General features: G+C 41.4%; 1 protein-coding gene across 10 annotated transcripts in view; it reads right to left on the bottom strand.

Annotated features, from left to right (window-relative positions):
- Nucleotides 1-8,916: 8,916 nt before the first annotated feature.
- LOC129179501 (tight junction protein ZO-2-like) overlaps nt 8,917-17,492 on the bottom strand; it is a 157,496-nt gene continuing 148,920 nt past the window's right edge. For 4 of the 10 annotated variants that reach the window (XM_054772805.1, XM_054772802.1, XM_054772803.1 and 1 more), the window contains one exon: nt 8,917-17,466. In XM_054772805.1, coding sequence (XP_054628780.1) covers nt 17,328-17,466 — 139 coding nt within the window. In that variant the 3' untranslated portion in view covers nt 8,917-17,327. The remainder of the gene's footprint in view (nt 17,467-17,492) is intronic. The other 6 variants (XR_008569979.1, XR_008569982.1, XM_054772804.1 and 3 more) reach the window with 4 other exon arrangements.

Below are 17,492 nucleotides of genomic sequence, written 5' to 3'. Positions count from 1 at the left end.
AGATAGATAGATAGATGGATAGATGGATAGATAGATAGATAGGACTCATGTCTATCTATCTATCTATCTATCTATCTGTAGGGCTACTTTATATATCAGGAATTAAGTTCACAAGCAAGAAAAACGTGCGCAAGCAGCATGAAATAATAATTTGAAAATAAAGACTGAAAAACAAACTATGGTATGCTCCATATTTGCATATGTACGGTGGTAATCCATGAGTGAGATGGGCCGATACCAGTCACATGCATTAACTGTACATTTTTCAATTTATTGATGACAAGTGCTGTTGGCCAGCACCGCCTTAGACAAGTCCAAGGGCCTCTGGCAAATAGGTCATTATTAAAAAAAATTACTTTTGGGTGGATTGTCTTTTTTTTTTTTAACCTTTAGTTACATGTTTTGGAATACACTGGAAATACATTGTTCAATATTTTTTTTATTTTATATTAGTCTAACTTTCATAGTTGTCAAGTATTTGTGTTTTATTTATGATTGGCAACATTTAAATTGTACACTACTTTATTTACCAGATACCAGCAGATCTCCACTCAAACAGTGTGGACATTGTCTTGATGCTATTTTGTGGTCATTTGTCATTATATAAAGGCAAAAAGTCTGCAGTCGACAGTTATAATAAAAGCAGAAGCAAATATTTTACAACCCTTTGATAGTAACACCATCATAAGGCTGGACACACTATGTGTTTATGTTCATTAAACACACAAACAGTGTTTTGAGGATAAGACATAATTAGTAGAATGGCAACAAGAGACAAATTCACATTTGGTGTCCGAAGACCAGAAGCAAAGTGGATAACTCTAGCTAGCAGTGACAGCTAGGCAAAGCGTGTGAACAAAGATGCAAGAAAAGTTCAACGGTGATACGTTTGACAAGGGAGTAATCAAACACCACACATCGATTGGCGTAGCCTGTGGCAAACTGTCAAACGGAAGCCTTTGAGGTTTTACAGATTACGTTTGATTCTTGCAGGAATACGGGACAAAGTGCGTCCCTTGTCGGGTCGATAGGGTGTTGGCAACCCTGCCCGACACAGCACACATGTAGGGTTTTTTTTACAGAAATCGGCTGATGCTGATCGGTGGCAGCCACATTTCCGTCATCCTACTCCAGGGCAGCTGTGACTACAGATGTAGATAACCACAATTGGTTTGTGACTGAGGAGTGAATGAATAATGGCTTCATGTCACTGTGAACTGCTTTGGGTACCTTGAAAGGCGCTATAAAAAATCTAGTCCATTATTGTCACGCACGTAAGGGCAAGTGTTTCTGAAAACGGCTTCTAGAGTGGAAAAATCTGCAAACGCCGCCTGTGAGTGGTTGTGAACTGCTGCCGAAAATCCAACATAATCTCATATAAACATATCGTACGAAGATAACAACATTCTCCTGGTATTTGTTGTTGTACAGTCCAAAGTGAACCGCAGAGGTGAACCCACTTTGTTGACAAGTGGATTATACCATATGTTGCTTCTTCTTCTATGGTTTTGGTGTGTCACATGGTCCTGTCTGTGTCTGTCTACAGCGCCACATGTAGATGTGCCTTACGTATTGTATCGTTTTCATCCAGTGGTCCATTCCCATGTGTGAGTATTTACTGATCCGACACTGTGTGGACGCCATTTTTTTTATAACCCACCCCAAAAACAAAACAAAACAGGAGAGTTCCTATGTGGACAGGGCCTTCGTTGAGGGACATCCTGGCGCCGAGAGGCTGGCGTGTCGGCGGATTTTTCAATTAGTGCTGCCGCAAAAAGCCAAAGAAAAAAACAAATATGCACAAAGAATAAATAAATAAAGTCCTTTAAAAGTGGAAACATACAGTCAATCTTGTCTATTGCGGCGACGAGAGGGAGTCTGCAAAAGTGGCCACTATAGACAGGTGGCCTCTATAGACAGGTTGGTGTCCAGTTTGAATGTTGACCAGTAGAGTAGATTTGTGGATGAGGATTGATCAAAAATAACGTGAGTACATTCTAAAATACTTCAATTAAGTACAACCGAACTCAGTTTTGCTCCCGCTGCCGCATGCATGCTAGCGTATGTTTTTTTTTTTATTGTAGCGTCGCTGGGAGCACGTCCTGTTCCCAGCCTAATTTGCGGTAATGTTTTGTTGCAAATGCTCTTAAAGTTACATGTTTGACCAGGAAATAGCAAGCTCAAAAGAAGACGGCTTTTTTATGTGGAACAACTGACAGTTTGTGTGGATCTTGTGAATGATTGTGACTGAGCTAGGACTCAGTAATTAAAGTCTACACACGACGGCTTCATTGATTGAAAAACAAAACTTTTTTGTGCATGAAGCTTCTACTTGAGTCTATAATTTGGCCGCTATATGCGGTCAGATATTGACCAAGGGAGACAAAATGGGTGGCCGCTGGCCGCGTTGGACAGGTGACTGCTATACACAGGGTCTATAACTTGTAAATTTGCTGGGGGGGATTTTTCAGTGGCTGCTATAGGCAGGTGGCCGTTCTATAAAGGTGGCCGCTAAGACAGGTTTGACTGTACTTTGGTTCAAATTCCCAAGTTTCTTTAGAGGGCACATTTGATTGGTCACATTGAAAACTTAAAAGATCTGACCTCAGCTTCCTGTGTCATTCTGGATTTGAAATCATTTTAGGGCAATTTTTGAATGTTTTTGAACATGCTGACTTCGGAATGTGGGTTTTTGGTTTTAGATAATATTTTGTAAGATGAAGAAATTCTCTTCATAGAGAGGAGGCATACTTTATATGTGCTGAAAGGCACCATTTGAGCATCTCATTGTGGGGCGAAATGGTTTTTGGTCATCAAAAGTACAGTGGGTACAAATATTAAATATGCATGAAACTGACTTTGTAAAAAGACACATAAGCATTTTTTTCCACTATCTGAAAATCGGACTAAACTTTTCTTGTTTCAGAACTACCAAAGTTACAGTATTTCTATTTGCTAAATGCTGCATTTATCAGAGAGAATATTTGATTTGTTTTACGACTTTCGTTAACGTCAACAGTTGGCATACATTTCGTTAGTACTTGGTAGCATTGCCTTTAAACGGTATAACTTGGGTGAAGTGTTTTGAGTGTCCTTCCACAAGCTTCTCACAATAGTTTGCTGGAATTCTCTCCGATTCCGAACTGGTGCAGCCGAGGCAGGTTCCAAGGTCGTCTTGTGCTCACACGCCTTTTCAAATCTACCCGCAAATTTTCTGTGCGATCGATATCAGGGCTTCGTGATGGCCACTCCAAAACATCGACTTTCTGGTCCTTCAGCCACTTTGTGAGTATTTTGGTGCCTTGCTTAAGGTGATTGTCTGGAAGACACATTTGCGGCCAAGCTTAAACGTCCTGGCTGATGGCCTGAGATGTTTTTCCGTCAAGTGCTGGTTCCTCCTGCAGCAGAACAGCCCCACAACATGATGCTGCCACCCCCACACTTCCCAGTTGGGATGGTGTCCTCAAGCTGACAAGCGTGCTCCTTTTTCCTCCAAACGTGACGATGGTCATTATGGCCAACAGTTCCACTTTAGTTTCATCAGACCACATGAGTGGTACGCACACTTGCACCCAAGGATGAACCCGAGCCGCACAGCCATGGCATCATCATGTGGGCTTACAGACATAACGCTGTTTACACTTGCATGCATTTTGCCTCTGCATAGGTTTTTTTGCCGTGTCAGTCATTTATTCATTGATGGCACGCCTGAAAAGCCTGAAGACTAGCTTGCACACTGTTTGCGTTCTGTGTACGCATAAATTAACGCACTTGGCACACGATTCGTGACCGAAAATGGTGCACACGAAATCAAATGACCACACTCCCGCATCACTTATGTAAATAAGTGGTAAGTACTGTTTATGTCGACTGCAAGACAATAGCACACACGACGCACATTGTTCCCGCATGTGTGAAGCCGTCGTTATTTGACGCCACGCAACAGCAGGCATCATCCCTAGATTCATTAACTCCTCCATTTGAAAGGGACCTACAAGATGTTGAACACCAGAGAAGAAGCTCTCGTTGCAGAAAAGTAAGGCCAATCTCTATTATCTCACAGCTGCAGAAAAAGAATGCAAAAACAGCAGGAAGGAGGCATAAACGAGAAAAAAGGAGGCACGGACAGTGCGGGAGAGGGAATTGCTGACTAGAAGACGTCGCTTTCGGCATTATGATCACTTATTAACAGAAATTCACAAGGACAATCCAAGAGGCGGCAAAAATTACTTGAGAATTCCCCCCCGTCTTGCTCCAAGAGGTGGTGGAAAAGCTAACCTGTTCATGTGAAAGAGACGCGCTTCGATATGCACCACGCGCATTGTTCAGGCGTTCACATTGCATTCATGGTGAGTACACGCTTATGCATGCCACTAATTTTGAACACTTTTTAAATTGAAAAACCTTGCACGCGGGCATGTGGCCCCGCACATACTTCACACCTGTTTACCACCAATTTACTCACTGTGGGGACAAAATGCATGCAAGTGTAAACACTGCTATAGTCATCTATGTGTCTGTTAACTTTTGACTTCGAAGAAAGTCAGAACAAAATACCTAAAATATTATATCTTTCATAATTGCAGCTTTCAGCAAATACAAATAATTTTGGTAATCCTAACAGACCTAAAGCAGGAAAAGTTTAGTCTGATTTCATTTCAGATAATGAGGAAAAACATGTTTAACACAGGTGTATAATAGCTTCTCAGGACCCCGTATTGGAGAAATACAGGTGTGAAACAAAAACTGCACTTTTTTGGAACTGATGTGAAACAATAGCACACGTCTTTCTCTTTTCTGTGCGTTCTAAAGAGAGAAAAACAGTTAGCATGAGGGAGCTAACAATACACGTCATGGGACACACCTATTTCGACGATAAAGTCCTCTAAAAAAAACCTCTAACAACGTTTTATGGTTTTCTATACATACTGTGATCATGCACTAACATGTACATTCATGATAACATGTCACACTTACAGTATTTTGCCGTATTTATTCATCCAGCGCTACTTCCGTCAACAACAGCAGCATGTTTAGCGCATTTCTGTTTAAAGTGGAAAAAACACCCCAGACCAGCTGGACCAGACGGACAACTGGGCATCAAGTAGGGCACCATGATATTGATAGTGATACATGGAGCACATAGCACATGATATCACAACACAGTCCATCTAGCCAAGAAAACATGGAATGTGGGCCAATAATTCGGTTGATATGCTTGATCTTGTTTCCTAGTCACTACAGACTGGCGTCCTATTGCAGTGTTTTGAACAGCGTTCGGTAGTGGCGTGAGGCGCTGCGTCACTCCGCCACAAAAATAGTTTGCGTTAGTTTGTGTTAGCTGCTACAATAACAATGTTGCTGTAGCTTGGTTTATATACACGTCAGTTATGTAAATAGAACATTGTTGGCGGGTTTTGGAGGGTTTCTTTTAGGGCTTTATAGTCAAAATAGGTGTGTCCCGTTATGTGCATTGTGAGCTCCCACATGCCAGTTGTTTTTTAAGCTCTTTTTCTCTCTTTAGAATGCACAGAAAAGAGAAACACGTGTGGTCATGTTTCACATAAGGATTGTGGAGGATGGGCAAAATTTAAAAAAATGCAGTTTTCCTTGAAATGTTCAACAATTTTCAAACTCATTTCTTTAATAATCTTTAATAAATATAACATTTTGGGCTTTTAATGTTTCATTTAAACCTTGGTAGTGTTGTATTGTCCAGTCGAGTCCACACCTCTGGTTATTACCCTCTGCAGCTGTGAGATGATGTGAGAAGAATGCACATGGGTGGGGCTTCTGGTTGACTGGGCAGCACTGGGACAGGACCACTCCCACCCCTGAATGAGATGCGTCCACCTCAGCGAAAAATTGGAGTGCAGGGTTAGGATGAGTGAGGACGGGTGCGCTCGTTAATAACCTTTTAAGTTTGCAAAAAGGAATACAAAAGGGTCACTGGGGTCGCGGGCCTTCTGGACTGGACTGGTCACCAGCCAATCGCAGACAGACAACCATTCCCACTCATATTCACACCTATGGACAATTTAGAGTCTCCAATCAAGCTAGCATGCATATTGTTGGAATGTGGGAGGAAGCGGCGTACCCGGAGAGAATCCATGCAAACTCCACACCGAGATGTTCCAACGCAGACATGAAAAGTCCTTTGATTAAACAAATAATCGCATGAATCATATTTTTGCTTAATATAAATACACAAGAGAAAGAAACGGCATTTCACTTCACAACGAACGACCAACTGGTTTCATTTTTTCAATAATCAACAGCTTCATTTCCCACATTCACATCGTGCATAGAAACAAACTCTATTTTATTATGTTCTATGAGAAACATTTCCAAAGTGGCGATTGCAGACACAAATAGAAATAATAATCATGAAATTACATGAATTAAAAACCAAACATCCCCTTTATGTTGTGCATCTTAACTGTGGCAGCGGCACATTTTGGAATTTAAAGTTGAGGCATGACAGGAATGCTCTGTGGCACATGAGAACGTTTCAACGAGCCCAGGCGTGAGGTTTCACACATTTCCGCTGTGAGCGAGCGCTTTAAACCAAATTATTCCGAAGAATCAAGGCACTGACCAAACCCCCTTTTTCTGTCGCTCTCACGACACGTGTGCGTGCAAGTAGATCTTGACTGCAGTGAAGGAAGATGAGTGCATCCATGTGCTCAGGCCCTCTTCTTACAAGCAATGTTACCTGCAGCTGAACAGCCCAGCGTGGATGTGGCCTGGGACGCACAGCAAAGCCCTTGCCAGCTCTGCCAGTGTTGGATATCACGCTGCATTCTTTTCCCTTTTCTCCGTAAAACACCTGTGGAATAACTGTGACAAGAAAAGTATTAAAAATGTTTCATTATTTTATTTACATGCTGCACTACGGTCATTATCTGCATCGACATGATTTTTCTATCACACGGAACGCCTTGCTGTGAATCCTCACTGCAGGTTAGATGTGATCTTCCAGAATTGTAACGGCGAGTCTTATAAACAAATCTATTATAAATAATCATTCAAAAGCCTAAATAAAAAATAATATTATTTACTTGCCTCATGCTTGTTTCACTGCTGCTCCTCATCACTTGTGGTAGAGTCGGAGTCAAGGATGTGCTGCTGGTGGGGTGTCCTGGGATGCCCTGTGATTGACTTTGGAAGAACATACCATGGCTCGTATTGTGCTTTGGACCTTGAACACGTCACCACCTGGCAAGAACCTCCGTTTTTGAAACCTGAGATTCAAAGCAGCAGCGAGCGGAGAGAACCCGACGAGCAACACATGCATGGGGACAGCATGCAAACTCCACACAGAGATGATACCAACCTCAATGGACAAAAATGAATATTTACTTCATCTTATTCATTTTTGTATTTTTCATCATGACAGCTGAGGCTGTGACTTACATGCCTCCCCTGCCCACCTGTCACTGGTACAATGTATGAATAAAATCACCTGCTTCAGTGGCCAGAGGTAGTAGACATGAGGAAAAAAGAACATTTTAGACATAGCACAGACTTACACGTTAGCATTGACGGTGTACTTCCTGTGGTGGCTATCGTCTCATCAACGTAGCGCTGCCAGTGTAGAATCCTGTTTGTGGTTAAGGGGAGGCTCACGATGCACTTCAATCGCTTTAAGTGGCAAAGATATATGTCGTGAACATTTACACAGGAGCTGCTGTCAGCCACAACTCACACCAGCCACTTGCACTCTCCACACTGCTAACCATGCTAGCACTCCCCTTACAAGTCACGGATATTACACTACATATCACATCTTCTGAATGCCTTACATTAGCATTTTCTTTCATTTAGCCATTTTGATGCTTGAAACTGCTTAATTTAGGCCAACAATACGTACGATTTGCTTACATGCACATTTTCTTTTGGCCGTATTCAACCACAAAAGAGCAATCATTTATTCATTACTTACATTTTTCAAAAAAACATGATAGAGTGTTGGCGCGATGTTCAAACCGTGACGTAGCGAGGACAGCTGTATTTTGAAAAGTCTAAAGACGAGACCAAGAAAGTAAAGTGCAACTTGTGTCAGCAGCTCTTTACGTCCTGTAGCACTTAACAAGCAACATGGCATCACTTAAAACGGCTGAGGCTGTTGCACGTAGCCAGCACATCGGGGGGAACGTACATCGGGATGTAAGGCCCGCATAACGGAGTGTTTTGGCAAGTTGTTTTTAAAGCCATGTTGTTACAATACTATGTGTACTTTTCTGACGTGTGCCGACAGCAACCGTCTCCCGATTTAGTCCGTCTTGCTTTCTGTCAGTAAATAAAGGTTGTCACGTTCTCGGTGTGGTTTGGACCCCAATATGCAGAGACGAAGCCACGGAGTGCAAAAAGTAAGGGTACTTTAATTATAGAAGCAGGAGAAACAAAAGGCGACAGAGGAAAGGCTCTGTGACAAAGGTGAAAGTAGTCCAGGTAAGTAAATTGTTTAAGTTACCGCACTGACTTGGAGACGAGAAGCATGGATAACAAAGACAATAATAATGAACCAGCGCCGCACATTCGAACGCACTGGCCTTTTATCTGCCATTAATGTTAATTGGCCGCAGGTGCGCGGCCACCAGGCGAGAAGCGGGTGCCTCTTCCTCCCCGGAGAAGGCACAGCCCGCCAAAATAAGAGCGCAGGACAGGGAACACTCGTTCCCGTCCTGCAGAACGTCACAAAAGGTACTGTTGTTGCACACCTGCCATGTTTGTCTATGACTGTTTTAGCCTTCTTTTAAGGTGAAAAAGTTGCAAATAAGATGTGTTTATTTGTCAGAATCCTCATTAGCTGTGCTCTTAACAAAAAACATTCAACTATTAGTCAACTATGGACAAAATCTAATAAATCAGATTTGACTATGAAAATCCTTAGTTGAAGACAACCCTAATAGATATTATTGCAAACATCACCACAATTATGCCCAAGTAGATGATTTATACTTTTCTTAAGTTTTTTTTTAAATATTTTGTGAAAACAGAGATATATTTTATGTCTGGGCGTTAATCAGGAAGGACTTTTTGGTACTTTTGAGCACTACTGCTCATAAAATGTTCATTTCTTACAACAGATAATCACATAAGTAAGTAAAGAAGAGTGCGTTGAGGACTGTAGTGTTTTAAAATGTGTATTTTTTGCATAATAAATATGCTTTGGACATTGAAAGTGAGACGTCTTGTCTTTGAGCCCAATACAGGTTTCTCATTTAGAGGATAACAAGAAAAAAAAGGGAATAATTCGATTTTGTTCAAAAAATCTTTTCAAATACTTCTTCCTCACATTTATTTAATTCGTTAAAAACATTTGTGTTCTTCCCTTTTATTTGTATACGAAGTACCTGCTTTGTTGTAAATGACTCCCTGGTGAGCTTGGGTATATAATCCTCCATCTTGTCCGTCAAATTCATTCATTCATTCAACAGAATATAAAAGTATCTTTCGTGCCTCTGACTTGCTCCTCCAGCTGCCAAAAAAACCCGCTGGATTTTCCTCTCCAAGGATGGACGGCAGTGACAAGCACCATCCAGCTCACACACGCCCCCACCGCTCAGGATGAAACGAGTACTGCAAGTGCCTCCCGTATGCCATTTCTGTGTATTTATTGTGGGATTATCAAGAATAATGATGTCACACTTACATTAAAGACATTACAATGGCTGCAGAAAGTCATGGTGTATAATAAGATTCGATTATTGGCCACATGCTCGCAAACAAAACTGGCAGGCGCCATAATCCAACTCAGCTCACTCACTGAGTGCACTTAGACAGTAGGCAGGGCTTGCGCACTAAGTCAAGAAGAGACCTTAGGTGTCTGGCCTGCATTTGATCAGGGAATGTGCAAATTCAGCCATTTTTACTGAAGAAAATGTTGAAAACAATTGGAATCATACAGGAAATACATTTATAATATCATCATGGACAAATATTCATATTAATTTATGCATTCATGATTCTTTTTTGGTGTTTTTTCCCAGGAGGATCTGCCTCACCTAACCACACATCACTGGTTGATCAAGAATTCCAAAAATGCCCCATCAGCACTTTCCTCATTGAAAAGGTTGAGCAAGTGTTGTTCACTGGCCCCATCTGAGCTGGTAAGGGCCACCACATTCAGGGAGCTGATTGGCCCTGTCCAAAATGAGGGCGTGGACAATTAATGACCCACAATCATTTCAAGGTAAGGTAAAGAGGAACTTTGTGGCCCGCCACAATGTTAGTGGGATGCGAAGTCAGTGGTAATCACACCAACTTACCAACAGTCTCTTTCTAGAATCAACACAACGCATACACATACCGTGTGATAGCGGCTAAGACTTTTTCTTTCATTGTTTTTAAAAGTGAAACAACAAAACAATACTTTTCAGACATCTTAACACCACTTACCTGCCCAGAGAACGTTGAATCAAGACAAAGCCCAAAGTAGCATTAGCCAACATTCTAACACACCGTGCTACCTCAGTTACCGTGTTTTTTGGTGAACATCTCAAATTTACACCACAATTTTGCCTGTCAGCCAACATTTTCCGGTTAGTGTACAATATGGCGTGCGTCTAGTCGTGTTATTATTACACTGCGTTCTTAATTTTTATCACAAAACGTCCTTGTTAGCACATAAATTCAATAGCGTTTCTTCTTCTTTATGAAAATGCTGACACTTGCAACTTGAGGTGAGAACCCCAAATGAATTCAACTCATGGCAAAACAGGAAGGTGGTGTCCGTGTAAAAGTACCCTTAAATGTTCATTTATCTATTTCATTCATCACTTATATGTATTTGCAATTGTTTCATGGATGTAAAAGTATTACTGTACAACTATAAAACGTGTTTTGTGTTCATATGTTTGGCTTTGTGGAACAGATTAATTGGATTTACGTTATTTCTGATGGGAAAAATGGATCTGGTTTGGTTAGAGTACGTTTACGTTTAGAGTCGGACTTTCTGGAGCGGATTCATGATGCTAACCAAGGTTCCAAGGTTCTGTGCCAATATTGTAAGAGTAAGCCCTTTTGAAAGTGATGTAGGCTGACGTTATATACACTCAAGTATGTCCTAAACGTGGATTCATGATTCACTGATGTTGGCTCCACAAGTTGGCTTTCTAGCTCACCTCTCATGAGTGTACTTGTCCCAAAAAGCATATGCTATCATACAAATGGCAAGAGTAGCATATCCATTCATCTACAAACCATGCCAATTACATTTGTATGAAACAACGTTTAGGAAGTTACATATGCTCGTTAGATAGACAAATAGGTTGCGTTTCCATTCAGGGTTTGCTTAGCACAGCATTTAGTTTCTCAGAAAATACAAGTGGAGGCCAACTTGTTTGTGCTTATTCAGAGAAGTATGACAACATCAATCAATATGACATGTCTACATTTCAGCGTTTAAATCAGCGTTTAAATCAGGGGTGGTGTCCAAAGTGTGGCACTGGGAGGAATATGACACCATTTTCGCTGCTTTTTAAAAAAAAAAAAATGTATGGGCCTTCAGCATAGTCTAAAAACAAAATTAATTCATTATTGAGTGAATGAGATATATTATTAAATACTACACTAATATGTTTTAACTAGTGTTGGTAGCATTGGAGTTAAAGGTAACAGTTACTATTCTCCAGTACCGGCTAATCTAATTAGAGTAACCCCTCATTTATCGCAGTTAATTGGTTTCAGAACTAATTGTAATCTTTAACTTCCTGTTTCTGTGAAGTGAATTTCCACAAAGTAGGATTCCTTACTTATAAATGGAATATTTTCCTAGTTAGAGATTAGAAAACCTCTTTACGACCTTCTAAATATGATTTTTAACATTATTAGAACCCTCTGGACATGAAATAACACCCCTATAGTTACCCTTACACAACTATTACCCAATATAGTAGACACAATATGAGTAAAAACGGCCACAGATACAGTATATGTAAGACTGGTGCTCGTGTGTGTTGCTGTACATGTGTTCTGGTGCTAGGGGAGCTGGGTGGGGTGTTACAGTATGTTCTCTGTTTTATGTTGTTTGGACTTTGGGTGGTTGCTGGTTTCTGGGCATTCATTGAGTGTTTCTTTATGCCTAGACTACCTGAGTGCTGAGCAGGCGTGGCAGGGAGGCACACCTGTGGCAGGTTGTGTTGGTTAGGCCCACTTAAGCCAGCTGTTACAGGAGGACACAGAGTTGGTTTCCCAACACATGCTAGTGCTTCGATGCCGCTTCCCTGCTTATTGGATTACCTGCTCACACACTCCCTAGTTGTGTTCCACTTTGTCCTCTGGCAAGTGAAAGCTTCTGTTTTGCTCTGGGGTCCTCCTTGTCTTCTTTGGCGTGATGCCTTTTTTTGTGCGAGCATCTTGCTGTGTCTTACTCTCAAGCCTTTTTTGCTTCGCCCTTAGTTTAGCTATACTTTTTAATACTATACAGCCGCAACAGTAGCAAGTGTTAGGGATTATTGTACCTGTTGTGAGATCATTCAAAGCTGCAATAAAAGCCTGTTGTTCTGGCGATCAAATCTGGTGCTTGTGTGTCTCACTGAACATTACAGTAACATTACTGACACCTAGTGACCAGTGTAGAATACTACACATCATCACAAAGGCTTTGAATGCGTCTTCTGAATGCCTTATATTTCTATTTTACTTGAATGCCTGTGCATTCATGTGTATGTGATGAAGACCCCCGCATCTTCTGCCACTGTGGAACACATACGTAAACAAGATGGCGGCAGAAGAAGAGTGGCACTAGCGCGAGTGTGTTCATCACATACACATGGATGGGCAGGCGACAGTGTGCCGGGATACGGTGGGAGACAAATATAACGCACAGGGTTTTGGGAGGTCAGATTTTTTTGAGAAGGCATTTTTGCGATGCAAATGTATTTGTCTTTTGAAAGCATATCGTTTTGAGAAGCCAAATTCTTTATTTACATGTCCCCACCAACTAAGCGGAACTTCATCACCGAAATCCGACCAGAACTGGACTTAGGAGACAAAGTGGGGGGTAAGTCTCTGTTGCGGGACTACACTGCTGAAGCGGATGTCATCCAACTTCATGGCAAAAAATCGGAACTATCCCTTTAAGGGCGAAAGTGCAGAATGCAAAGAGATAACAGAACATAAACACACCAATAAGACCAGATCAAACTACTGGTCTACGCTGACGATAAAATAGAAGCGGAACACAAATATAGCGTCACATGCGGAACACCCTGCATGTCTTACAATAAAAACATACATTTTGTAAACGCAAAAAGAAACAGACAGAATGTAAACAGGAAACAGTGAGGGCGTGCACACGAGCAAACAAACACAAAGCAAAACAGGAACAACTGAATTATTAGTCAAAACATACTGAAATACAAGTGATATGCAGTATTCTGGTCACTAGGTGACAGTAATGACACAAAACACTGATGAGACGTTACCTTACATTGCATTACCTAAACACTGCTTGCAGTCATGAAGTCAGCCGTGGCATGTCCAACATGATTTAACGAGAGACAAAAAGTTTTCCTCCCATTCCGTGTGGAAGTGGTAAGGTTTTGGCTTAAGTTTTGAAGAAATAAATAGGTTTTCTAAGCTGGAAATTAATTTATTGCGGTCGAGTCTGGAACGAATAACCGCTATAAACGTGGGACGACTGTATTAGCATGCTCAAAGGATGCTATCAAGGACGTCTTGTGATGAAAATACATTAAGAACACAGTTTGTAGAAGCCATTTATGCTGCGTTTGGGTTTAGTTCATCTGGTTTGTTTAGAGGTAATTGTGGTATGGAGGTGTTGCGTGGAATTCCAGTGTATGGAATTAGGGTGACGGGAGGTCACACTGTTTTTACCCCACACGCACACTCGTGCACACCATGCACCACTTTCACACCCTCCATTTATTCAACCTGCCATAGCATTTGCCATCTTGGACATAGAATTATTATTATTTTCCATTCATATACAATAAACACAGTATTAACTCCAATGCAATCATCTGTCTGGACATTGCATTATTGGAGCGCGTTTATTACCTGGGTTCCCCGCACCCAGAAGCGACTAGAACGAGACGTGACTGTCGCTACGCCGTTGACCTCTTGCAGTGTAGTAACACAACACGATGCAAACCAGAAAATATATATGCAAACAGAGGCAACATTTTCGACTTTAACCAAAACAGATGCTAATTGAGGCATGCGCTAACCAAGGTTCCACTGTATGTTTTCTCGTCTGCAGATTGAGGATGTGGTGTCAACACATTTGTCAATACCTTAAAGAAATATGACCCTTAACCCCAGGAAAACATCAGGTGAACAACTGATAAATTACCAGTGATCAAGAGAAGCACTTCACTTCCTTCTCAAAGCAGCTTTCCAACACTTTTAGAAGAGCTCATCCTGGCAGCAAAGCTCACACATCTAAAATGAGGCATCATTCATTATTTATTGTTTTGTACTCTGTGACAATACTCGAGCTAAGGTTCAAATACCAACCTGTAACTTGTAAGAATGATCAAATAGCTTTGAAAAAATACTTACTTTTACTTTTCTAAATGGCTCAAACAAGTTGTGTAGGAAGGACAGAAATACTGTAACCGTGGTCTGATGTGCATATGATACTCGTGGGTAGTAACCGTGTATGGCACATTATGCACTGATGCACCATGTGGAAAGTACAACAAGAAGACAAATAAAAGAAAAAGAGAAAATTGGTCTCAAGGTCTGGTCACACCAACGTCCTACTTTGCTCACACTGCCAAAGAAATGGATCATTTATTGAAGGTGGCAACTGACATACAGCATTAGAGATCGTCCTTATATTCCCCAAGAAATGTATGGCATACATTCGGATTCGGTGCAAGAATACTGGTTTGGATGCTGATGTGAGCAGTCTAGTGCCGTAATAATACTGCTGTTCTGTGTTGGCTGGAGCAGACAATACCGTGAACGTGATTAAGGATTTGGTGTGACGGATTCCCTGGTTTCCTTGAGAGCCTGACAGCAGAGAGCAGCAAAGGTCTGAGTACTGTTGGGTGGCTGATGAGGAAGGACGGACAACCCAAACCTCGAGGGACTACCAAAATAAAAGGCACTTCAAACATTTTCATCAATCCCAGTGTGTGTGTGTGTGTGTATATTATATACGTATGTACTGTATATATATATATATATGACGTATATGATATGACTTGTTTGTTTATTCCAAATGCCCTTCCTGACACAACCCTCCCATTGGGACCAGCACTGGGTGTTGTTTCCAATGAATATATATATCTATATATATGTATCTATATACTGTATATCTGTACTGTAGATAAATAGGTACTGTATGTACGTATACACAGGCATTGTCATGTAAGAAGGAATGCAAAGACACTATAAACACTTGATATTTGATATATGTGTGATTGATATATTGATATACAGTGGATCCCCACATATTCGCCATTCAGCATTCGCAAACATTTTCTTTTATTTGTGTAAAAACCCGCCATTTTGTGCTTACAATCTCCGTACTTAGGCTGCTTACTGGTAGAGAATCCATCTCATTGGCCCGACTTTGGTAAAGCTTGCGTAGTCTGAGGCAAATGTCAACTTGCTTGAGGAGGTGTTCTTTATGTGTAAGGCATTAAGGCATAAGACACTTCAATCCGTGTATCATTCCTTCATTTTTTTTCCCATTTCAAACCATCACGCACAAAACTGATGATTAGCTTTTTAAAGTAAGCAAAACAACAATAAATAACGTTTTCTTTTTATTTTACTGGTTTGTCTGTGTTGATGAGCTCACCTTGCTCATCCAAAGCCAAAATATTCCCACACTGGGAATATTTGTGGCATTTGGCTTTGCAATCATCTTTCCCCCTCCTTATCTCTACTATGTTACCTTGCATTGCTCCTCACGAAGATACACCAAACTGTGTGTATGCTAGCTACCCCGCCTCCCCCCTCAGAGACAAAGCGACAGTGTGACAGACGAGGTCTCACTGTGTTCAAGCCCTTGTTCTATGCAACGCCGTTGTTCTATAGCGTGTAGGTGGTGAAAGCAATGCAGAGTGAACCTTCTTCCTGCCTGTTTTGAGGCGAGAGACGAGGAAAATGGACACGCATGGACATGGCAAGATACAAGAAATCAATTTATTGCGTGATTCATTTATTACTGTGAGACAGTTTCTTTTCTGAACGGGAAATCTCATCATGTTTTAACCTCGCAAGATTTCGTGACACAAGATCTGAGAGGTTTGGAGGGGGGCGAGCCAGCCTGCGTCGCTTTAGGCTGGCGCCGTGACGCTAGTGCAGAATTACAAAACAAGATGTAATTTTGTTAGCAAAAGCCTCCAAACTTGCCGTTGTGTGTATTCTTAATCCTCCCGCTCCTCCTGTCTTATTCTACGTTTGTTTACCCACACACCCAAGTCCAAGTAAGACTACATCCATCGTCTTCAAACTACACGTTATTCATTTTTTTTGCTTTAATTTGAAAAACTAATTCTGAAAAAACACGTCGCCATCCGTTTTTTCTATGTTGGTTTCAAACGGACAAACAAATGAGCAAACGGTACACGGATTCACTTCCCCAGCATGTCTTATGGGTTATGAATGAGTATAAAATAGTATTGTTTTGCATGTGTATTAGTGTGTGTTTATTTCGCTACCCGCAAAGTCTCTGTGGTGCAGTTACATTGTGTGTTGGTTTGTGTGGTGTGAGTATGGGTGGAAATATCAAGCTAACTGATGGCAGATAGACGCACTTCCTCAAGCAAATGTTATGTACAGTTGTGCCATAGACATAGCCCAGGCTCGGTGACAGTGTCAAAAAGGAACATTTTTATGGGTGTCTCAATTACTCACCATTTGTGGGTGGTCTCAGAACGTAGCCCCCGTGAATAGCAGGGATCTACTGTATATATACAGTATACATGATATCGTAAGTAATAGTAAGTCATAATATATATGCAATCTTTGTTAGTTACTAGCAGTTCCAGTAGCTTCAAAGGGGATCGTGATGATCAAGCTGTTGCAAAAGTTGCTGAGGTTTTTTGTGAGGGCAAAATTTGTGGCAAAGCTCCGTTGCTGTGCAAAAACTGAAAGAGTTGCATAGGCAAGAAAACAAGTGGTTCCTGAATAATCAGTTTTGGCTAGTAAGCTCATGGCGGTACATCGTGTAAGAAAGCAACATCGACATCTGACAAAAAGAAAGAAGTGAAGACAGTGTTCTTACAATAGAAAAGACAGTTGTAGCAGCCGAATGTGCAGTATGTGGAGGAATGCTAGGTGTAGAAAGAGACTGCGTTATGCAGCTTTGGGATAGGCACAGTGGCTGCACGCTAACCCTACAGTTCCGTGTCCTCATATGGGGAAGTTGAGGTGTAGTACCCTGACATTGCTTCCACTTCTGACTCCTTGCTGGGGTAGATAGGGTGCCCCTCCTTGAGAGATGGAGACGTTTGGGGCTCAGCACGACAGCTGGAGCTGGATGAACACAAGAAATACAAGCT

Source organism: Dunckerocampus dactyliophorus, chromosome 4 (genome assembly GCF_027744805.1).
Source record: "Dunckerocampus dactyliophorus isolate RoL2022-P2 chromosome 4, RoL_Ddac_1.1, whole genome shotgun sequence".
NCBI lineage: Eukaryota > Metazoa > Chordata > Actinopteri > Syngnathiformes > Syngnathidae > Dunckerocampus > Dunckerocampus dactyliophorus.
The sequence above is the reverse complement of the archived record's forward strand: the minus strand, read 5'-3'. Positions and strand labels throughout refer to the sequence as shown.